The sequence below is a fragment of the Pecten maximus genome, chromosome 15 (genome assembly GCF_902652985.1).
Source record: "Pecten maximus chromosome 15, xPecMax1.1, whole genome shotgun sequence".
Taxonomy (NCBI): Eukaryota; Metazoa; Mollusca; class Bivalvia; order Pectinida; family Pectinidae; genus Pecten; species Pecten maximus.
Genome location: NC_047029.1, coordinates 34,443,747 through 34,468,694, shown reverse-complemented (window position 1 = coordinate 34,468,694; position 24,948 = coordinate 34,443,747). Strand labels below are relative to the sequence as shown.

Genomic DNA, 24,948 nt, shown 5'->3' with positions numbered 1-24,948 from the left:
TGAATCCGGGGGACTTTAGGTTATACTTCTCCATTTATCTTCTACATTTGTACAAAATGCCAGCGCTCTTGAGTGGCTTCTGGCTAGTATGCTTGTTAACAGATTGTTTACCTGATATTTTGAGAAACAACTAAGATTTTAGGTACTTACACATTAGATACCTTTATAAAACTGGTCTCAAAAATCTATAAGCTATAAATATCTAGATCACAGATGCCCAAAATGAGGCATTAATTTCTTAATCTGCGAGTTTTGATCCAGTCAGAGACTAATAGCTGCAATCTTGGAGATTTTTACCGGTAGTCTTTTGCAGGAATATTTTATTCAAGGGGAGGTAACCCCAGTCTTAGTGTTGATATCTGAACCAGATACAGATAGCAAGCATTGCATAATACCATACAATTTTATGTAGTTCATGCCCCATTCATTATAAGTATAAAACTTCTCTTACATTTCTGGTTCTATCAGGTTAGCTATCAAATTACCAAAGTTTATAGAAACATTACTCAAAGTTCTTGAACGACAGATGAAGTGTGTTGGAGAAGTTTCTACAGTATACAGCCCAGTCCCATCCTGTGTTAGGGCTTTGTTTATATTATCTGTTAGCAGATAGTGGGCAGCCTTTGAAAATTTGGGATTGTTTATTCTTACATAAACAATTAAACATCACATGCATTGAATAACTATAGTAGTGAATTTCTGGGGTTTTAGTGCACCTGCGGAAGAGCAATATGGTAAGGGCTTCTCTGGGAGTAGCTTTAAAACCATTGGAGATATATGGTTTCATTATTCCACCTCCACTCTTGGTCAAAAGTTCAAGAATTTAAAAAATGTTCAGTGAAATCTTCAGGTCCTGGATGTAGATTTCATTGATCTTAGGTATGCCTACACCATAAGGCACAGTGAGGTCATACAGTGACCTTTGCCATTGTAGCGTCAAAAATCAAGTTAGGTTTTTGTCGAAATATTGTCCACGAAATCTACAGTGAAATTATTCAGGTTCAGGGTCAACTTATATATATATAATAAAAGATAGTACCCCACAATCAATGTAAAGAAAGTAGAAAGTTAAGAAAGTCATTATATTTCTACAGCTGAATTATTTTAGCAGTAAACCTTGCACTGTATTCTGTATTACACATAAACTATACTTGTGCCCCTTATTTATATTTCAATCGGTTATTTCTATAATATAATATGTACGTGTAATTTATAATTATGAAATCACTGTGCCAGGAATAAGCATCCCTTGTCACGTGTGCACAAAATGTGCGTAAATTTGAGTTTGACTTAGGAGAACGGAGTGTTGATAAATGAATCTGGCCAATATGACTTTGATTACAGCTGCCCAATCCAGCAATGGCAAAGTAGGCCACAAAGGTAGGTTTTTCAGTTGGGCATGTGCTGTAGCTAACATTGCATCTTCTTCTGTTTGTGTGTCATCACATCCTCACAGGGATAAATTCAACAGCTACCACAACTGAAAAGTTATAGCATTTTGGAAAAAAAAAAAAATGATTATTATTAAAAAAAAAAAAATGGGAGAAAACTACAGCCATTCAGGATGTCTGTCACTGCAGGACTATCTTTACATTTCCTGTCCGGATATCGAGTTCACATTTAAAACCAATTAATGATTTATTGTATTACTCAAGGAGAAAGAAGTTAATTGGCCCCTCCAATAGTGTGATATCACAGTGATGCTGTTATACACTAATGTGAAAAGTCTTGTAAACTTTCCGTATTAATTTAGACAAAGTGATATGATTAATCATCTAATTAGATTGTTCATTCACCTGTAGTTTTTGCTGTTGTTATTATGATAGATATGTAGTTTATTATCATGATAGTATGACTGTAAAACATGATATTTATGCTAGCTACATACTTTAATATCTAGGTATATCCATTAATCCAGCATCACCTTTTGATGTTGTCAGTATCAATGTTTACCCAATGTACCAAATAAAATCTTTTGAAAACTTTGGAACTTGATAATTTTAAAAATCTAAATTTCTCTGTTTACTGACCAAACAAAAATGCTAATTAACCTCTTTGTTCTGACAGTTCTTTGTTTTGTTTTAAATGCTGTGAAATAATCACAGATGTGCGTTGAATTGAGATGTGTTGATTTTGTATCTGTGAATGAAACCAGTTGTAATTGTCTACAGGGATTTTGTGGATTATCATTTGTTTTTCTACTGCTTTATTTCCTTGTGTCATACTATTTTCACTTTATAACAGTTATCTCCCTTTGTTTCCAGGTGCATGTCCTTTAGAAGTAGAAACACTATAATGGCTTCTGTCTCACCTGCTTTTAGACATTTCATTGGCTAATGTAATCCCTGTGTGAGGTAACAACCTCTGACCTTAAATGTGACTTCTTTCTTTAACTTTCAGCATTTTTAAACATGCGTAAGGTCATGACCCGAATTCTGACTTCAAACTTCAGTTTCGTTATACATGTACTTCAGAGCATTTTACTGTTAAATGTGTCTGAGTATGTGTATTGACTGAATGTTCAAAGCTTTAACGTTGGAATTACTTGTTGCTTAGTGCAACCATAGGCACTTATTACATATCACGGAATAATATTGGATTTTAACTCTTGGTGTTAATAACCAGATACAAGTGCCTATTGTGCAAATGGAATCTAATGAAGGTCATGACCTTACAATGAATAATATCTTTCTTGCTATTTCAATGACCAGGCTTGATGTCATATATGCAATCCAATTGTATTTTGTTATGTGTGTAATCAGGATCAATGGAACGTTTAACTGGTTCAAAGTAATATGTAATATGTAAAGTAGGCAGTGAACATTAAAAAGATGACCATTTTATTATGAGATTGGTATAAAGGTAACTTTTGATAGACAAATTTTTTTGAAACATAATTGGAGATTTGTATTAATGTTATTGTATTTTTTGTGTGCTGATCTAATATTTATGATTTTCATGTCAAAAATATTTCTGTCATTAGTATATCTTTTATAACAACTTATGTAACAGAATTTCTTAAAAAAAAAACACCAACAAAAAACAGAACAAAAACCACGTCAATTGCATGGATAGATGATCTGTAGCGTCTGATGTTGATTTGTCTAAGAGATATCTTTCCTGAACGTATTGTTAATTCTTATTGCTGCAAACAAAATAAACTTCTTATGTCTATCTTGCTGTAACATTATTTTCATTTTCATAAGATTTTCATATATTATTTTATCATTTCAAATTTTGTTACTTTTTCTATTAATACTTTTGTTTTATACACCTGTCCACAAATTTAAGTCTGAGCAGACTATTCTTTGGAATCCAGTAAATCAGTTCGGATTAGCTAGGGTGTCAACATATTATCTGACATTTGGTTGTGTAATACTGTATGATTGATGGCTGTTTATGCTCACGGGTCAGATTAGACAGGTTTTAACTGTTACTGAATTCAATGTTGTTACAGAGTGAGAGAGAGATAGTGTGTGTGTGTGTGTGTGTGTGTGAGAGAGAGAGAGGGGGGGGGGGGGGGGTGGGGGAGCGAGAAAGGGTTGGACATGGCAGATGGAGAGTTTCAAATTACAAAGATTTCCAAAATTCTTAAGTAAGCAGAAGCAATTTGAACATATATTTCTGAGCCCAGCTCAAGGCATTAGTTGGGTGATTTATAACAACTGATTATAGGGCTAACACAGAGGTAAGTGTACATAGGGTATTTAGTTTTACTGGCCCAGTGTTTGTTCTCATTGATTTCACCATAGACACCAATTATCCAAAGTCTTTTTGTTAGCTCGATAAACAATAAATAATGAAGGTTGTTATATTGTGTTAATTTAAAACTTAAACCTTGATTTTTATACACCTAATGATAAACTGTATATCAATAATTATTTGAAAATAATATAAAAACAAATTTCTGAAATTTTTTGGCTTAAAACACATGGTTTAATATTGGTTTCATGGCAACATGTAGTACTTGAACTGTTAGAGGACCGTACTGGGGCTCAATATCATATATACCCTGTCTATGAGGACCAATACATACATTTTGGAGATAAAGTATATATGTGATTGTTCAAATATTTGATTTAATGACATTAGTAAAAATGTTGTTGTTTGTTTTACTGCACACTATTTAATTTTCAGCCCATACCTGATAATAAGCCCATGCACACATATTGTAGTTCAGTAGTAGATCTTCAACAAATCCTTTGATAATCCCATCTCCTGTCTGTGAGTGAGAAATTGTGTGTTGGATTTGTAAGCTTAGAATTGCAGGATACAATGGGGTTTACAATTATTTCTATATCAATAGAATACAGTAGTTTCCTCAAATGAAAAAAAAAAGAGAAAAAATTTAAAAAGAGAGAGAAAAAAAGATATGTTCTGAAATATGAATATGAAATGTCCATATATTTCCCATTGCATATAACAGATAAGGTTACAATTCTGATTGGTTTTATAACGATCATCTTCAATTCATATGTGATTCACAGATTGAGGGAAATTCCAAAGGAATGTTTTTTTTATTGTTATGTTTGGATCAATGCTGTATAGTTCATTGGCTTATAGATAGTTGCTAAGCGATAGCACACTTGTTTGAATTCTGATCTTTATTATCATGTAGTCTGCGTCATTTGTGCAAATATAATTCCTCACATATTACTTGGTATTGCATTACACAAACATATGGCATTTATGCTTGTTCCAATACTATTTGTCCAATTAATCATCATTTCGACAAGCATTGTAAGTATATATACCGGTATACATATAGACACATACTACGAATCCAAAAAATACACACAAAAACCCCCCAGCTTGATAAAGATACAAGAAAATCCATATTAAACGAGACCTTATCTTTTGTGCTATGTATAGATTCAGAGGATGAAACTTACAAGGCTAATGGACGGTCTGCTGCCGACGTCAATAGGGTGGCACTTTCTGATGAGAAACATTCTGCAAAATCCAGAAGCTCAAGTGAAAAAACTGATGAAGATGGTAAAGAAAAGAAGGAGGAAGAGGAGACCCAAATGGTGGGACTGTTCGAAGTTGTAAGTTGTTTAGTGAGGAGCTTTATTTCTCCAACCTTCAACTGTGAATGGTAAAAATTGCCTATCTGACAAAAAAAAAGTCTCCCATCTTCAACTCTTAATGGTAAATGTTGCCTATCTCTGAAAAAAATAAGTCTGCTACCTTCAACATTGAATGGTATAAATTGTCTGTCCCTGACTAGAATAAGTCTCCTACCTTCAACATTAAATGGTATAAATTGTCTGTCCCTGACTAGAATAAGTCTCCTACCTTCAACATTAAATGGTATAAATTGTCTGTCCCTGACTAGAATAAGTTTCCTATCTTCAACATTAAATGGTATAAATTGTCTGTCCCTGACTAGAATAAGTTTCCTACCATCAACATTAAATGTTATGAATTGCCTCTCTCTGACAATAATAAGTCTTCTACATTCAACATTAAATGGTATAAATTGCCCCTCTCTGACAAAAATAAGTCTTCTACATTCAACATTAAATGGTATAAATTGTCTGTCCCTGACTAGAATAAGTCTCCTACCTTCAACATTGAATGGTATAAATTGTCTGTCCCTGACTAGAATAAGTCTCCTACCTTCAACATTGAATGGTATAAATTGTCCGTCCCTGACTAGAATAAGTCTCCTACCTTCAACATTGAATGGTATAAATTGTCCATCCCTGACTAGAATAATTAAGTCTCCTACCTTCAACATTAAATGGTATAAATTGTCTGTCCCTGACTAGAATAAGTCTTCTACATTCAACATTAAATGGTATAAATTGTCTGTCCCTGACTAGAATAAGTCTCCTACCTTCAACATTGAATGGTATAAATTGTCTGTCCCTGACTAGAATAAGTCTCCTACCTTCAACATTGAATGGTATAAATTGTCCGTCCCTGACTAGAATAAGTCTCCTACCTTCAACATTGAATGGTATAAATTGTCCGTCCCTGACTAGAATAATTAAGTCTCCTACCTTCAACATTAAATGGTATGAATTGTCTGTCCCTGACTAGATAAGTCTCCTACCTTCAACAATAAATGGTATAAATTGTCTGTCCCTGACTAGAATAAGTCTCCTACCATCAACATTAAATGTTATAAATTGCCTCTCTCTGACAATAATAAGTCTTCTACATTCAACATTAAATGGTATAAATTGCCTCTCTCTGACAAAAATAAGTCTTCCAACTTCAACATTAAATGGTATAAATTGTCTGTCCCTGACTGGAATAAGTCTCCTACCTTCAACATTAAATGGTTTAAATTGTCTGTCCCTGACTAGCATAAGTTTCCTACCTTCAACATTGAATGGTATAAATTGCCGGTCTCCGACTAGAATAAGTCTTCTACCTTAAACATTGAATGGTATAAATTGTCTGTCTCTTACTAGACTACGTCTTCCATCTTCAATATTGAATATTATGAATTGCCTTTCTTTGACTAGAACAAGTCTCCTATACCTTCAACATTGAATGAACTTTATCTCATAGAAATAACATCTAATATCACAATTAAGCCTTTGAAAGCCAGATATGAATGTCATTAGGTTAGAAAGCAAATTAACTGTAGTCAACAAAAAAAGAAAAAGATCTTTAAAATGCACTGGACATTAGCAGAAAATTGTCAGATTCTGAATTATAAGCTTGGCAATATTTGTTTCAGTTCAAGTTTGCCACCTGTGGTGATGTGTTCCTCATGATTCTCGGGTCGATACTAGCCTGTTGTCATGGCGCCGCTTTGCCGGGAATGATCATCGTGTTTGGAGACATGATTGATCTATTTGTGAATTCAGGCTTGTATAGTACCGCTGTGGATTCCATTTATGCAATCCTGGTTGCCTTGGGGTACTCACTCTCATTTACACGGGATGAGGCATTCTCAGACCCAGAGCTCCTCAGGTATATTCCATATTTGTATGATTTCAAATACAATTTTATCTCATGCATTACTAGAATTGTTATACCCAAAACTGAATTTTATTATTGATTTGGAAATAATTTTAATCAAACTAATCCCTTTGCCTGACCACTTGCACCCTTTTCCTCTTCTGGTTATTTTCGCGGGTAGTGCTAATTTTGCGATTACGATATGTAAACTATATGATGGGGGGGGGGATGGCGATTGACCCACCTTCATTTGTAGTTCGAGTTTACTCAAATTAATAGGGATCCGTGTAATTAGTGTAAATTTCCCCCTCGCATCAATTTCCATGTTTACAGTACATTGTTATAGTGCTACCATTTGTCTGGCAGGATGTTGACATTAGTGTTTTGACTATAGAACTGAGGACATGTATATGATAATTGTTTAGAGTTTACCAGGAATTAGACCCTCAGTATGTGAGGTATGCAGATAAAAGGATGAACATTTAGGTTTTACTGTAACAGTGATAATCTGGAGTGTTTTATTCAGAGCTTACTGCTTAGTACTTATCTTCTTTCATTAAATTCTTCATAACTAATTTTTTGGATCCAAAACTAGCTTGTCAAAGGATTGTTTTGTTCAACCACAATAACTTCCTCCATTTATAAAAACCCAACCTCCTACAATGAGCATCACAAAGATTTTAAATGTGTCAAAACTTTTAAACATATTTATAGATTTTTTCAAAGAATGGCAGTTTCGATCATGTTTTTTCAAAGGATGGAAGTTTCATGTTGATTTCTTTATACAATTCAATTTGTTGATGATTACAGACAGTACAGGAATGTGAGTAACATCAGCTCCTATCTGCCACAGCTCGACTACCAGCTGGAGAACAGTCTTCTGGACAAGATGGGCCTATTTGCCATTTATTATATCAGTACGTATCACCTCCTGTTGGTGGGGAATCCTACTATATCAGTACGTATCACCTCCTGTTGGTGGGGAATCCTACTATATCAGTACGTATCACCTCCTGTTGGTGGGGAATCCTACTATATCAGTACGTATCACCTCCTGTTGGTGGGGATCCTACTATATCAGTACGTATCACCTCCTGTTGGTGGGGATCCTACTATATCAGTACGTATCACCTACTGTTGGTGGGGATCCTACTATATCAGTACGTATCACCTCCTGTTGGTGGGGAATCCTACAATATCAGTACGTAACACCTCCTGTTGGTGGGGAATCCTTCTATATCAGTACGTATCACCTCCTGTTGGTGGGGAATCCTACTATATCAGTACGTATCACCTCCTGTTGGTGGGGAATCCTTCTATATCAGTACGTATCACCTCCTGCTGGTGGGGAATCCTACTATATCAGTACGTATCACCTCCTGTTGGTGGGGATCCTACTATATCAGTACGTATCACCTCCTGTTGGTGGGGATCCTACTATATCAGTACGTATCACCTCCTGTTGGTGGGGAATCCTACTATATCAGTACGTATCACCTCCTGTTGGTGGGGAATCCTTCTATATCAGTACGTATCACCTCCTGTTGGTGGGGAATCCTTCTATATCAGTACGTATCACCTCCTGTTGGTGGGGAATCCTACTATATCAGTACGTATCACCTCCTGTTGGTGGGGAATCCTTCTATATCAGTACGTATCACCTCCTGTTGGTGGGGAATCCTACTGTATCAGTACGTATCACCTCCTGTTGGTTGGGAATCCTACTATATCAGTACGTATCACCTCTTGTTGGTGGGGAATCCTACTGTATCAGTACGTATCACCTGTTGGTGGGGAATCCTACTATATCAGTACGTATCACCTCCTGTTGGTGGGGAATCCTACTATATCAGTACGTAACACCTCCTGTTGGTGGGGAATCCTACTATATCAGTACGTAACACCTCCTGTTGGTGGGGAATCCTTCTATATCAGTACGTAACACCTCCTGTTGGTGGGGGATCCTACTATATCAGTACGTATCACCTCCTGTTGGTGGGGAATCCTACTATATCAGTACGTAACACCTCCTGTTGGTGGGGAATCCTACTATATCAGTACGTAACACCTCCTGTTGGTGGGGGATCCTACTATATCAGTACGTATCACCTCCTGTTGGTGGGGAATCCTACTATATCAGTACGTATCACCTCCTGTTGGTGGGGAATCCTACTATATCAGTACGTATCACCTCCTGTTGGTGGGGATCCTACTATATCAGTACGTAACACCTCCTGTTGGTGGGGAATCCTACTATATCAGTACGTATCACCTCCTGTTGGTGGGGAATCCTACTATATCAGTACATATCACCTCCTGTTGGTGGGGAATCCTACTGTATCAGTACGTATCACCTCCTGTTGGTGGGGAATCCTACTATATCAGTACGTATCACCTCCTGTTGGTGGGGAATCCTTCTATATCAGTACGTATCACCTCCTGTTGGTGGGGAATCCTACTGTATCAGTACGTATCACCTCCTGTTGGTGGGGAATCCTACTGTATCAGTACGTATCACCTCCTGTTGGTGGGGAATCCTACTGTATCAGTACGTATCACCTCCTGTTGGTGGGGAATCCTACTATATCAGTACGTATCACCTCCTGTTGGTGGGGAATCCTACTATATCAGTACGTATCACCTCCTGTTGGTGGGGAATCCTACTGTATCAGTACGTATCACCTCCTGTTGGTGGGGAATCCTACTATATCAGTAAGTGTCACCTCCTGTTGGTGGGGAATCCTACTATATCAGTACGTGTCACCTCCTGTTGGTGGGGAATCCTACTATATCAGTACGTATCACCTCCTGTTGGTGGGGAATCCTACTATATCAGTACGTATCACCTCCTGTTGGTGGGGAATCCTACTATATCAGTACGTATCACCTCCTGTTGGTGGGGAATCCTACTATATCAGTACGTATCACCTCCTGTTGGTGGGAATCCTTCTATATCAGTACGTATCACCTCCTGTTGGTGGGGAATCCTACTATATCAGTACGTATCACCTCCTGTTGGTGGGGAATCCTTCTATATCAGTACGTATCACCTCCTGTTGGTGGGGAATCCTACTGTATCAGTACGTATCACCTCCTGTTGGTGGGGATCCTACTATATCAGTACGTATCACCTCCTGTTGGTGGGGAATCCTACTATATCAGTACGTATCACCTCCTGTTGGTGGGGAATCCTACTGTATCAGTACGTATCACCTCCTGTTGGTGGGGAATCCTTCTATATCAGTACGTATCACCCCCTGTTGGTGGGGAATCCTACTATATCAGTACGTATCACCTCCTGTTGGTGGGGGATCCTACTATATCAGTACGTATCACCTCCTGTTGGTGGGGAATCCTACTATATCAGTACGTATCACCTCCAGTTGGTGGGGAATCCTACTATATCAGTACGTATCACCTCCTGTTGGTGGGGAATCCTTCTATATCAGTACGTATCACCTCCTGTTGGAGGGGAATCCTACTATATCAGTACGTATCACCTCCTGTTGGTGGGGAATCCTACTATATCAGTACGTATCACCACCTGTTGGTGGGGAATCCTACTATATCAGTACGTATCACTTCCTGTTGTTGGGGATCCTACCTATATCAGTACGTATCACCTCCTGTTGGTGGGGATCCTACTATATCAGTACGTATCACCTCCTGTTGGTGGGGAATCCTACTATATCAGTACGTATCACCTCCTGTTGGTGGGGAATCCTTCTATATCAGTATGTATCACCTCCTGTTGGTGGGGAATCCTGTCAGTCCTGCTGCCTTTGGCAGACTGTCTCACTGAGATGTGAGAAGTTTGTTTACCCATAATTCCTCTGGCTGTAACTAGAAACCAAGAAAATAGTCACCTAACCACCAAGGTTAATTGCAGTTTTACAATTAAAATTTGACATTTTTTGTGATTACACTTATAAATTGGCTCATGTTTTCAGACACATAATTGATTGAAATTTAAAACACATTCTTGTTTTCTTCCAGTTATCGGTGTTGGTGTGCTTGTGGTAGGGTATGGCCAGGTCACATTTTGGGCCATTGCTGCAGAGCGACAATCTCACAGGATCCGACAAGCATTCTTCAAGAATGTAGTTCGCCAGGAAATTGGCTGGTTTGACACACATGAATCTGGAGAGCTGAACACCCGTTTATCTGAGTAAGTTCAGGGATTAACTTGTTAACACTCTGCAAAAGTGATCACCACAAATTAGTTTCAATCACAGGTACAGTAGGCCTTGTAGACTGTAAATCGCCATGAAAAGTTGGTTTACAGTAGATCCTCGGCTGAGGTAGGTCAGAATTCCCTACAACACACGGTGTCTACTGCAATTTAGTATGATTTTGTTTTTCTTTATTTTCTAGTGACATTAACAAGATCCATGCAGGTATTGGAGATAAGCTGGGATCTTTCTGGCAGTGGTTTTCAGGCTTTCTGGCTGGGTTTGCGATTGGCTTCTACTACGGCTGGAAGCTCACCCTTGTCATTCTTGCCATAAGTCCACTGTTGGCTGCCACAGGATTTGTCATGAATAAGGTTGGTGTTGATGACAACATTTACCCAATGGGTAGTGTGATGTTATGTAGTTTTGTATTACATGTGTTGTAAATGTGCCAATTCATCAATGTGCTGAAATGTTAAAAGTTGAGTGTTAAGAAACATGTACATGTAAAGATTAGTTAAATTCAGTTTAAGGGTAAGGCCACTGTTTCTAAAAATAGTGGAGTAGAGATACGAAAGTTCAGGTACATAACAGGGTTCTTCTTAATCTTACATGATTGTGTTCAGGGCTATTCCATCAAAATATCTACCTGACTCCAGGAATCCAAAATAAATCACTTCTATGTATGGTTGGATTTCTTTCTATAAGTTCTAGTAATTTATTTGATAAGTTCTATGGGTGGTACCCCATAACAAAACCTGGAGTCCTGGGATGGGATAGATGTTTTACTAGAACAGCCCTAATGATCATACATTTAATTTACCCTGTTTGTATTGATTAAACAAATATGGACAGAAGATAATAGAATTACACAATGCATCAGAATGTCCTAAAATCTGGATCTGAATCAGTCCCTTAATACTGATATTGTTGTAACAACAGTTGGTGGGGACAATGTCTAGTCTGGAACTAAAGGCGTACGCGAAGGCAGGCGCTGTGGCAGAAGAGGTACTAAGCTCGATCCGTACTGTAGTGGCCTTTGGTGGACAGAAAAAGGAGTTTGTCAGGTACTAGAATGTAACATTAACAAGATTGACTTTGATATGAATGAAGTTTCATTGAGATGACATATTTTACCTATTCACACGTACATTATCACAACTTTGATATGAATAAAATTTCATAGAGATGACATATTCTACCAATTCACACGTACATTATCACAATAAATATTTCACAACATAAAAAAATTAACAGTGGTATTGAGGTTCCTTTGTGTTTCATTTATCAGGTATGACAAAAACTTGGAACATGCCAAGGCGATTGGTGTAAAGAAAAGCTTAACCAGTGGATTGTCTATGGGACTTATTTGGTTCATCATGATGGGGTCATATGCTCTTGGATTCTGGTATGGTGCCAAGCTTGTTCGGGAGGATGGTTACAGTATTGGAAAAGTCCTCATCGTAAGTTTTCTGATTGTCTTCTTCTTGATATATCTATGATTCAATGTCACAGATTAATAGAATCTTTCACCCCTTTTGGGGTCTCAACTCTCGGAGGGAGATTGTTAAGTTCCCAAACACTCGGCCCACCCCCCCCCCAACGGTTGAGATCCCCCTATCTCACCCCAAAAAGGTGTGGATGATTTTTCTCTTACCCTGTTTTCAAATCAAAGTTTAAACCAAATCCAAACGTATGTAAACAACAACACCTGGACGGCGGATCACAGTTGTGATAAGGCTGCAGCAGACGCTTTACACCTTACGATGTTGATTTCATACAAAATATAGTTCCAATTTAGCTTGCCAAAAAGAACACCAAACACTCAATTAACTCTGATGATTAATACTTATTTTAATTTCTTTTGTGAATAATATTGATATTTAGCATTCAAACGTTCCGGATCAGGTCATAGTGACGTCACCCTATCGAGAACAAGAGCATGTTCAAAGAGCATGTGTAGCTTGTCTTTTCCCTAGTGTGAGATAAGAAAATCTCAACCCGGTAAAACTGTGGATATCCTTGTCCAGGGTGAGAGAAATACCTGTCTCTCACACATGTTCATAGTCAATGTCACAAGCACTCTTGTCTCACAGAGATATGTTCAGAGTAATTTAGTACAGTGTCACAAATACTGTTTTTACTCAATTTCTTGATATAATTGTGTCTTTAATTCTGACCAGTTTTATAAATTCTCTGACATTTGTGATTACAAAAGTCTTCTCTTTTTTTTGGTATTACGACTTGAAATGACACACCTCATTTGCATATTCTACGATATCTTTCTTATGACACATTTGCATTTTCTTTAAGTCCTCCAATGATTTTTCTGATTTTCAGGTATTCTTCAGTGTTTTAATTGGTGCATTTTCTCTGGGTAATGCAGCTCCTCATCTCCAGAGTCTGGCAGTGGCCAGAGGAGCAGCTTATATCATCTATCAAATGATAGAGCAGGTAAGAAATGTAAATTCATAGATCAGGTACGAAATACAAAAAACATAGAACATGTAGGAAATAGAAAAACATAGAACGGGTAGGAAATAGAAAAACATAGAACAGGTAGGAAATACAAAAACATAGAACAGGTAGGAATTACAAAAACATAGAACGGGTAGGAAATACAAAAACATAGATCAGGTAGGAAATAGAAAACCATAGAACAGGTAGGAAATAGAAAAACATAGAACAGGTAGGAAATAGAAAAACATAGATCAGGTAGGAAATACAAAAAACATAGAACAGGTAGGAATTACAAAAAACATAGAACAGGTAGGAAATAGAAAAACATAGAACAGGTAGGAAATAGAAAAACATAGAACAGGTAGGAAATAGAAAAACCATAGAACTTGTAGGAATTACAAAAAACATAGAACAGGTAGGAAATAGAAAAAACATAGAACGGGTAGGAAATACAAAAACATAGAACGGGTAGGAAATACAAAAACATAGAACAGGTAGGAAATAGAAAACCATAGATCAGGTAGGAAATAGAAAAAACATAGAACAGGTAGGAATTACAAAAACATAGAACAGGTAGGAAATAGAAAAAACATAGAACGGGTAGGAAATACAAAAACATAGAACGGGTAGGAATTACAAAAACATAGAACAGGTAGGAAATACAAAACCATAGAACAGGTAGGAAATAGAAAAACATAGAACAGGTAGGAAATAGAAAACCATAGAACAGGTAGGAAATAGAAAAAACATAGAACAGGTAGGAATTACAAAAAACATAGAACGGGTAGGAAATACAAAAACATAGAACAGGTAGGAAATAGAAAAACATAGAACAGGTAGGAAATACAAAAAACATAGAACAGGTAGGAAATACAAAAACATAGAACAGGTAGGAAATACAAAAACAAAGAACAGGTGGGAAATACAAAAACATAAAACAGGTAGGAAATACAAAAACATAGAACAGGTAGGAAATAGAAAACCATAGAACAGGTAGGAAATAGAAAAACATAGAACGGGTAGGAAATACAAAAACATAGAACGGGTAGGAAATAGAAAAAACATAGAACGGGTAGGAAATACAAAAACATAGAACAGGTAGGAATTACAAAAAACATAGAACAGGTAGGAAATAGAAAAAGATAGAACAGGTAGGAAATAGAAAAACATAGAACAGGTAGGAAATAGAAAAACCATAGAACTTGTAGGAATTACAAAAAACATAGAACAGGTAGGAAATAGAAAAACATAGAACGGGTAGGAATTACAAAAACATAGAACAGGTAGGAAATAGAAAAAACATAGAACGGGTAGGAAATACAAAAACATAGAACGGGTAGGAATTACAAAAACATAGAACAGGTAGGAAATAGAAAACCATAGAACAGGTAAGAAATACAAAAACAAAGAACGGGTAGGAAATACAAAAACAAAGAACATGTAGGAAATAGAAAACCATAGATCAGGTAGGAAATAGAAAAACATAAAACAGGTAGGAAATAGAAAACCATAGAACAGGTAGGAAATACAAAACCATAGAACAGGTAGGAAATACAAAAACATAGAACAGGTAGGAAATACAAAAACAAAGAACAGGTAGGAAATAGAAAACCATAGAACGGGTACCATTCACAAAAAATTGGATATGTGGGAGGGTTATCAAAATTTCAAACTGCTTCTAAAGGTGGGTCCCCTGATTTCAAAGTGCCTCAACCCCATCCCATATAAGTTTTCCTAGAACAGCTGTTTTAGAACAGCTCATTGCAGTTCAGTAAAAATGCTAACAAGTGCTATTTCATTGTCTAATGATAACGCTATCCTCCATGTTGAGTAAAAGTTGAGGTATAAACTCCTAGATATATTTCAAACATTATGGATGAAGTATTTAGGATAGTAACAAGTTGTTCAGCACGGATATTAATTTAATGGATAATTTTATAGAAACCAGACATTGACAGTGAATCCAAGGAAGGGAAGAAACCCAACAGTATCCATGGGAACGTTGATTTCCAGGGAGTACGCTTTACCTACCCAGCAAGGAAGGAGGTTGAGGTCTGTATTACTGAGATCAGCTTCGATCATTACATGGCAGAAATACACAGTGCATAATGCACACATTCAGAATCTGGACTTTCCTTTAAAGTTTTCACAAAAGGTGTTGAATGAATATGCATCTGAGATTGCAATATGTATTATATAAATGAAATTAAAAAAAAAAGAATGGTAATAATATATTTCTGTGAGATAAACGTTTTGATGAAAATGGATTTTTTTTCAAAAAGCCAGAAATTATCCTATTAACCCAAGTCCAAATTCAGAAGAGTGATATAAGAAAATATCTGCATATGTTCAGTTCATTTTCAATTCAAACTAGCACCTTTTTAATTCAGTCTTCATAGGCATTGTTTTTTGTTTGTTGATTTAAAGGGCAAATCAATCCAAAATGGCAATGCAAAACTTTTGCTTTTAAATGGTATTATTGAGGACAGATTTTGACCAACAAACATGAAATAAATCGTGTTATTTGTATCCTTGAGATAATAAGCTAACGTGATATATACATTTAAGCAGACCTCAACAGATTTGAAAAATGTTATATAAAATAAATGTGTTATTAGTTATAATTGATGATTTTTATTTAAGGTCCTGAAGGGCGTTGACCTACATGTGGCCAACGGTCAAACCGTAGCCCTAGTAGGATCCAGTGGGTGTGGTAAAAGTACCATGGTCCAGCTGCTGCAGCGTTTCTACGATCCTACGGACGGAAAGGTTTGTATCACTGGTGTCTGTCTATTCTCTCATTCTCTAATGATGTCATCTGATACTGAATTTATAAGTACTGAATATCTGTAAGTAACATATCAAACATGTTCTTTTTTGTCTACAGATTTTGATAGATGGTACAGATATCCGTGAATTGAATGTAGCCTGGCTGAGACAACACATCGGAATTGTCAGTCAGGAACCTGTACTCTTTGCCACAACTATCGCAGAAAACATCCGTTATGGAAGGGAAAATGTAACCGATGACGAAATCAGAAAGGCTGCTCAGATGGCTAATGCTCATGACTTTATCAGCAGTCTTCCTGATGTAAGATCCAATTTTGATAAAAATACAATCACCTCTCTGTTATAACTTACCATCCTATGGTATAGCAATGACCTTGACCTTCCCCTGGTATGACACTGACTTTCCCCTGGTATAACACTGACCTTCCCCTGGTATGACACTGACCTTCCCCTGGTATAACACTGACCTTCACCTGGTATGACACTGACCTTCCCCTGGTATAACACTGACCTTCCCCTTGTATAACACTGACCTTCCCCTGGTATGACACTGACCTTCCCCTGGTATAACATTGACCTTCCCCTGGTATAACACTGACCTTCCCCTGGTATAACACTGACCTTCCCCTGGTATAACACTGACCTTCCCCTGGTATGACACTGACCTTCCCCTGGTATAACACCGACCTTCACCTGGTATGACACTGACCTTCCCCTGGTATAACACTGACCTTCCCCTTGTATAACACTGACCTTCCCCTGGTATAACACTGACCTTCCCCTGGTATAACACTGACCTTCCCCTGGTATGACACTGACCTTCCCCTGGTATAACACTGACCTTCACCTGGTATGACACTGACCTTCCCCTGGTATAACACTGACCTTCCCCTTGTATAACACTGACCTTCCCCTGGTATGACACTGACCTTCCCCTGGTATAACATTGACCTTCCCCTGGTATAACACTGACCTTCCCCTGGTATAACACTGACCTTCCCCTGGTATAACACTGACCTTCCCCTGGTATGACACTGACCTTCCCCTGGTATGACACTGACCTTCACCTGGTATAACACTGACCTTCCCCTGGTATAACACTGACCTTCCCCTGGTATGACACTGACCTTCCCCTGGTATAACGCTGACCTTCTCCTGGTATAACACCGACCTTCACCTGGTATGACATTGACCTTCCCCTGGTATGACACTGACCTTCCCCTGGTATGACACTGACCTTCCCCTGGTATAACACTGACCTTCCCCTGGTATGACACTGACCTTCACCTGGTATAACACTGACCTTCACCTGGTATAACACTGACCTTCCCCTGGTATAATGCTGCCATGACTTTGATACATTGGTATCTGTATGAAACATGGTTACTATTATTGACATATTTTACCAGAAATATGAAACACTGGTTGGGGAGAGAGGTGCCCAGCTGAGTGGTGGTCAGAAGCAGAGAGTAGCCATCGCCCGTGCCCTGGTCAGAGATCCACGGATTCTGCTGCTGGACGAAGCCACATCGGCCTTGGACACTGAGAGTGAGGCTATTGTACAGGAGGCCCTGGATAAGGTTAGAATGTAACTGGTCAAAGATTGGTCTTCATATTTAGGTTATATATGTGTAGCTACCGTTAGTATTAGTCAAGGTTTGGTGCAAGGCCGCCTGTTTCATGATGATAATCTATAGGATATGAACACATACCTTAACAGTAGAAATAGAACATGGATACCGAGATAAACTTGTGCAGAAATCCAAATGAAATATTTGTTAAATGAAATCCATCCTTGTAAATATCTTACTTAAAGGCAAGGGCAGGAAGAACTACCATTGTGATAGCACACAGGCTGTCCACCATCAAGACTGCTGACAGCATTGCTGGGTTTAAGGAGGGTGAGATTGTGGAAAGAGGAACACACGACCAACTGATGGCTAAAAATGGAGTTTACAAGACACTGGTTACAATGCAGGTGAGGTTTTAATGGATGTGGCTATGAAAGAAAGGAAGGTTATAGGGGAGGAAGGTGAGACTAGGGAAGGAGGGTGAAAGTAGGGAAGGAGGGTGAGAGTAGGGAAGGAGGGTGAGTGTAGAGAAGGAGGGTGAGAGTAGGGAAGGAGGGTGAAAGGAAAGGAGGGTGAGAGTAGGGAAGGAGGGTGAAAGGGAAGGAGGGTGAGAGTAGGGAAGGAGGGTGAAAGGAAAGGAGGGTGAGAGTAGGGAAGGAGGGTGAAAGGGAAGGAGGGTGAGAGTAGGGAAGGAGTGTGAGAGTAGGGAAGGAGGGTGAAAGGGAAGGAGGGTGAGAGTAGGGAAGGAGGGTGAGAGTAGGAAAGGAGGGTGAGAGTAGGGTAGGAGGGTGAGAGTAGGGTAGGAGGGTGAAAGTAGGGAAGGAGGACGAGGCTATAGAGGAAGAAGGTTAGGCTATGAAGAAAAAAGTGTGTGATTATAGCTTTGATTGCTGGGCTTTTGTGATCAGGTTTGTTGCTATATAGGGGTGTGGTTGTGGTGATGAGGGAAGGTGTCATTGAGATTAGTGGTGTGGATAAAAGGGTGAGGCTATAGAGATAAAGCATGTCGTTCTAAAGATTAGGGATGTGATGGAGGGGTGTGGCTAAAGAGATTAGGGATGTGGATAGAGGGGTGTGGCTGAAGAGATTAGATATGTGGTTGGAGGGGTGTGGCTATAGAGATTAGGGATGTGGTTGGAGGGGTGTGGCTATAGAGATTAGAGATGTGGTTAGAGGGGTGTGGCTATAGAGATTAGGGATGTGGATGAAGGGGTGTGGCTATAGAGATTAGATATGTGGTTGGAGGGGTGTGGCTATAGAGATCAGGGATGTGGATGGAGGGGTGTGGCTATAGAGATTAGGGATGCGGTTGGAGGGGTGTGACTATAGAGATTAGGGATGTGATGGAGGGGTGTGGCTATAGAGATTAGGGATGTGGTTGGAGGGGTGTGGCTATAGAGATAAGGGATGTGGTTGGAGGGGTGTGGCTATAGAGATAAGGGATGTGGTTGGAGGGGTGTGGCTATAGAGATTAGGGATGTGGTTGGAGGGGTGTGGTTATAGAGATTAAACATGTGGATAGAGGGATGTGGCTAAAGAGATTAGGGGAGTTTGGGGGCTGTGGCTATAGAGATAAGAGATATGGTTGGAGGGTTGTGGCTATAGAGATTAGATATGTGGTTGGAGGGTTGTGGCTATAGAGATTAGATATGTGGTTGGGGAGTGGGGGGGGGGGGGGGGGGGGTGTATGTGGCTTAAGAGATTAGATATGTGGTTGGGGAGGGGGGGGGGGTGTGGCTAAAGAGATTAGGGATGTGGTTGGAGGGGCGTGGCTATAGAGATTAGGGATGTGGTTGGAGGGGTGTGACTATAGAGATTAGATATGTGGTTGGAGGGGTGTGGCTATAGAGATTAAAAATGTGGATAGAGGGATGTGGCTAAAGAGATTAGGGGAGTTTGGGGGCTGTGGCTATAGAGATAAGAGATATGGTTGGAGGGTTGTGGCTATAGAGATTAGATATGTGGTTGGAGGGTTGTGGCTTAAGAGATTAGATATGTGGTTGGAGGGGTGTGGCTATAGAGATTAGGGATGTGGTTGGAGGGGTGTGGCTATAGAGATTAGAGATGTGGTTGGAGGGGTGTGGTTATAGAGATTAGGGATGTGGTTGGAGGGGTGTGGCTGAAGAGATTAGAGATGTGGTTGGAGGGGTGTGGCTGAAGAGATTAGAGATGTGGATGGAGGGGTGTGGCTATAGAGATTAGAGATGTGGTTGGCGTGGTGTGGTTATAGAGATTAGGGATGTGGTTGGAGGGGTGTGGCTATAGAGATTAGAGATGTGGTTGGCGTGGTGTGGTTATAGAGATTAGGGATGTGGTTGGAGGGGTGTGGCTATAGAGATTAGGGATGTGGCTGGAGGGGTGTGGCTATAGAGATTAGGGATGTGGTTGGAGGGGTGCGGCTATAGAGATTAGGGATGTGGCTGGAGGGGTGTGGCTATATAGATAAGGGATGTGATGGAGGGGTGTGGCTATAGAGATTAGGGATGTGGATGGAGGGGTGTGGCTATAGAGATTAGAGATGTGGATGGAGGGGTGTGGCTATAGAGATAAGGGATGTGGTTGGAGGGGTGTGGCTACAGAGATTAGGGATGTGGTTGGCGTGGTGTGGTTATAGAGATTAGATATGTGGTTGGAGGGGTGTGGCTACAGAGATTAGGGATGTGGTTGGAGGGGTGTGGCTATAGAGATTAGGGATGTGGTTGGAGGGGTGTGGCTATATAGATAAGGGATGTGGTTGGAGGGGTGTGGCTAAAGAGATTAGGGATGTGGATGGAGGGGTGTGGTTATAGAGATTAGAGATGTGGATGGAGGGGTGTGGCTATAGGTATGGAGGAGTGTGGCTATAGAGATTAGGGATGTGGTTGGAGGGGTGTGGCTATAGAAGTTAGGGATGTGGTTGGAGGGGTGTGGCTATAGAGATAAGGGATGTGGTTGGAGGGGTGTGGCTACAGAGATTAGGGATGTGGTTGGAGGGGTGTGGCTATAGAGATTAGGGATGTGGTTGGAGGGGTGTGGCTATGGAGATTAGAGATGTGGGTGGAGGGTTGTGGCTACAGAGATTAGGGATGTGGATGGAGGGGTGTGGCTATAGAGATTAGAGATGTGGTTGGAGGGATGTGGCTAAAGAGATTAGAGATGTGGCTATAGGTATGGAGGAGTGTGGTTATGATGATGAGTGGTCGGGTTATTAGTCCCGGTGAAACTGGGGAGACTAGAGGTTTCCTTTCCTTCTGTCTGTCTGTCTGTCTGTCTGTCAATCTGTCCACTTGGTTTTCCGCACTTTTCTCAGCCATGCTTCAAGGTATGTTGGTTAAATTTGGTACATAACTTCAGTATAAATAGCTAAAGATAAGTTCAAGTTTTAGGATTTTTGGGTCAATGTCAAGGTCACTGTTACTTTTTTTAGCTGGGGCCGGTAAGGGACTAATGCAATACTCTCAGAATGGATGTTGAGATGAAAGTTATGACTGGAGGGTTAAGGCTATAGAGAAAAAGAAATGTACTAGAGATTAAGGGTGGAAGTTGTTGTCATGGTGATGTTGGGTTATAGAGAGTGACTATGCTATAGGGATGGAGGAGTATTGAAGCTTGAGGCTGTGTCTACATATAAAACAAACAGTTCCGGTTTAACTGGGGGTACTAGAGGTTTCCTTTGAAACTTGAGGCTGTGTCTACATATAAAACAAACAGTTCATTTTGCTGTAAGATGTTTATTACATCATTTCTTGATGAGTTCTCAGTAGCACTTTAAATTGTACCATTTTGAATGTTAAATGGAAGTTAAATACATTTCTTATGAAATCTTTTTATTATGTTTTAGACCCATGATCGAGATGAGGAAGGTAAATATGATATTTCAATGTGATTTTCACAAGCTAGAATGACCAACCGTATCAATCTTATGTTACAGTAGAACCTTGTTTTAAGTATCTTGATTTCCATGAAAGTATAGAACAAGTAGCCATTTGATCCTAATTATTGAATTCAAGCATTTTATTGGTCAAGTATGAACTTCTCTAGATTGAGTATTTTTCAATGTTTGTCACTATTCATCTAAACAAGGTTTTACTAAAGATACGGATACTTGAGGTGATGGGACATGGTTGTTTTCTATTTTCATATTGCTGTAGATATATTTAAGGCTATTCATTTGATCTTACTAGATCTAGAAAGTATAAAACATGTCCATAGATTAGAATTTGTCATCTTATGTATTCACATCACAAAGTTTGCTTCATTGTCTTATAACCATATTAACAGTAGCAGTAATCACTGATATTTTCTTGTTTCTGTGCTAGTTCTGACGACACTTTTACAAATTCTGATATTACATTGACAAGTTGTGATGACACATTGACAAGATGTGATGACACATTGACAAGTTGTGATGACACATTGACAAGATGTGATGACACATTGACAAGTTGTGATGATGCATTGAAAGAACTTTTGATGACAAACAAATTTTCATGACACATTTTATGCAATTTTAAAAGTTACAACTTACAATTTGGTATTCATAAAATCTTATTGCACATTTACATTTTTGATGTCGCTTTGGCGAAATTGACTATATATCAATTATGTGTAGTGTGTGAATCAATTATTACTTAAAATACCCATCTTTATGTGAAATTGCAATTGTGTACTTTTTAAACATTTTCATGCTTTCTATATGGACAACTAGCATTACCAGGTAAAATATAAACTATTTCATTCAATAATGAATACTTGATATCAAAGATTGATAATGTTGTTATGAATATGAGATGGTTCACCACTGTGACATACCTCTAGCTGAGTCTGTAACAAGTGACTAGATGGTTCACCACTGTGACATACCTCTAGCCAAATCAGTAACAAGTGACTAAATGGTTCACCACTGTGACACATCTCTAGCTGAGTCTGTAAAAAATGACTAAATGGTTCACCACTGTGACATACCTCTAGCTGAGTCAGTAACAAGTGACTAAATGGTTCACCACTGTGACATACCTCTAGCTGAGTCAGTAACAAGTGACTAAATGGTTCACCACTGTGACAAACCTCTAGCTGAGTCAGTAACAAGTGACTGAATGGTTCACCACTGTGACATACCTCTAGCTGAGTCAGTAACAAGTGACTGAATGGTTCACCACTGTGACAAACATCTAGATGAGTCAGTAACAAGTGACTAGATGGTTCACCACTGTGACATACCTCTAGCCAAGTCAGTAACAAGTGACTAAATGGTTCACCACTGTGACACAACTCTAGCTGAGTCTGTAAAAAGTGACTAAATGGTTCACCACTGTGACATACCTCTAGCTGAGTCAGTAACAAGTGACTAAATGGTTCACCACTGTGACATACCTCTAGCTGAGTCAGTAACAAGTGACTAAATGGTTCACGACTGTGACAAACCTCTAGCTGAGTCAGTAACAAGTGACTGAATGGTTCACCACTGTGACATACCTCTAGCTGAGTCAGTAACAAGTGACTAGATGGTTCACCACTGTGACAAACCTCTAGCTGAGTCAGTAACAAGTGACTAAATGGTTCACCACTGTGACATACCTCTAGCTGAGTCAGTAACAAGTGACTGAATGGTTCACCACTGTGACATACCTCTAGCTGAGTCAGTAACAAGTGACTGAATGGTTCACCACTGTGACATACCTCTAGCTGAGTCAGTAACAAGTGACTGAATGGTTCACCACTGTGACATACCTCTAGCTGAGTCAGTAACAAGTGACTAGATGGTTCACCACTGTGACACATCTCTAGCCTAGCATTAGCTAGATTCTCTCTGGTGTAGTGTTCTGGCTTATATAACATCTACATAGCTGTAATGCTGTGGTCTATATAATATCCACTTGCCGGCGCTGCACAGCACAGTACTGTGAGTAGTGAAAGGCCCAGTGAACATTAGGCCATCATTTTAGTTATAAAAAAATAATTTACATACATCTATACAGTAAAACAGTCTTAAACAATTTTTAGAAACATGCCAACCGATAAACTGCTTTTCAGATGTCCTGTTTCTGACATGCCCCTGAAATAACTGATGTTCTTAAGAATTGTCAAGATAAATCTTGGAAATAAGAAATTCTTGGATTCCTAAGATGTCAATTTATACAAATGAGAAACCAATTTTTGAGTTTCCAGCGGTGCCAAATATGACTTCAAAAATTTTTAGATTGCAAAATGTTTATCATAGACATGTTTTACAGATTTTCTTGATGTATGTAATTTATTTATGTACTATTAATCTCATGAGCGTGTGAGGGCAAACATTTTCTAATCTGACATCTTGTAATATCAGACAAAATTATTTCTCATAAGAAACTACCTTAAAAACCTGTGTAACACCCTGTAAATTACACAATGTGTCATATCGTACAGGATGTCAGATTAGATATTGTTCACTGTATAATATTAACCTACATTGATCACACTTTTCTCTCATTTCATACTTACTGTGGATTTTTGGATTTGCTATATGAAGAAGGTAAATTGTCAACCTGATGTAACCTTAGCCACCTTTGGTGTTGTGTAAATTTTATTATTTTCGAAGGATTCCATGTTTTGTTATTTTCCATGATAGATTAAAACTATTGAAATTATTGATTCATTGTTGAACATTAAAGAATGAAATTAATGGGGAAAATATAACGAATTCTATCATATATTGGCAGAAAATGATCCTTCTTGCTTTAAACATTTTGTAAAACTGAAAATTTTACAATGCACTACTTAATTGTATGCATATTACAGAGAGTCACTGTCAGCTAGATTAGATACATGTACATATTAGAAATCTATGGAATATTTCTAAAGGAATTTTCCTTGGAATAGACCTTTTAGTGGTTCTTTATTGCCGTTCAATATTTTCAGTTGTAATTCACTGTTTAAGCTTCATCTCAAAGTAAATTACTAAATTGATTATGCTTGGGGAATTTGTAATATTCAATAGTAACTTAATTGTTATTGATAGGAGTTATGGCCCCTTAGTTTATGTAAAACAAAGCCTTTAGCACATTTGAATTAAGTTA

General features: G+C 38.6%; 1 protein-coding gene across 5 annotated transcripts in view; it reads left to right on the top strand.

Moving 5' to 3' along the window:
- The window catches only part of LOC117343968 (ATP-dependent translocase ABCB1-like), a 59,821-nt gene that overhangs the window by 18,577 nt on the left and 16,296 nt on the right, over window positions 1-24,948 (top strand). For 2 of the 5 annotated variants that reach the window (XM_033906541.1, XM_033906538.1), the window contains 16 exons: window positions 1,345-1,380; window positions 4,873-5,048; window positions 6,698-6,933; window positions 7,732-7,838; window positions 10,918-11,089; window positions 11,296-11,467; window positions 12,036-12,160; window positions 12,385-12,556; window positions 13,434-13,547; window positions 15,495-15,605; window positions 16,197-16,322; window positions 16,441-16,644; window positions 17,753-17,923; window positions 18,160-18,321; window positions 21,735-21,756; window positions 24,402-24,404. In XM_033906541.1, coding sequence (XP_033762432.1) covers window positions 1,345-1,380; window positions 4,873-5,048; window positions 6,698-6,933; window positions 7,732-7,838; window positions 10,918-11,089; window positions 11,296-11,467; window positions 12,036-12,160; window positions 12,385-12,556; window positions 13,434-13,547; window positions 15,495-15,605; window positions 16,197-16,322; window positions 16,441-16,644; window positions 17,753-17,923; window positions 18,160-18,321; window positions 21,735-21,756; window positions 24,402-24,404 — 2,109 coding nt within the window. The remainder of the gene's footprint in view (window positions 1-1,344; window positions 1,381-4,872; window positions 5,049-6,697; window positions 6,934-7,731; window positions 7,839-10,917; window positions 11,090-11,295; window positions 11,468-12,035; window positions 12,161-12,384; window positions 12,557-13,433; window positions 13,548-15,494; window positions 15,606-16,196; window positions 16,323-16,440; window positions 16,645-17,752; window positions 17,924-18,159; window positions 18,322-21,734; window positions 21,757-24,401; window positions 24,405-24,948) is intronic. The other 3 variants (XM_033906542.1, XM_033906540.1, XM_033906539.1) reach the window with 2 other exon arrangements.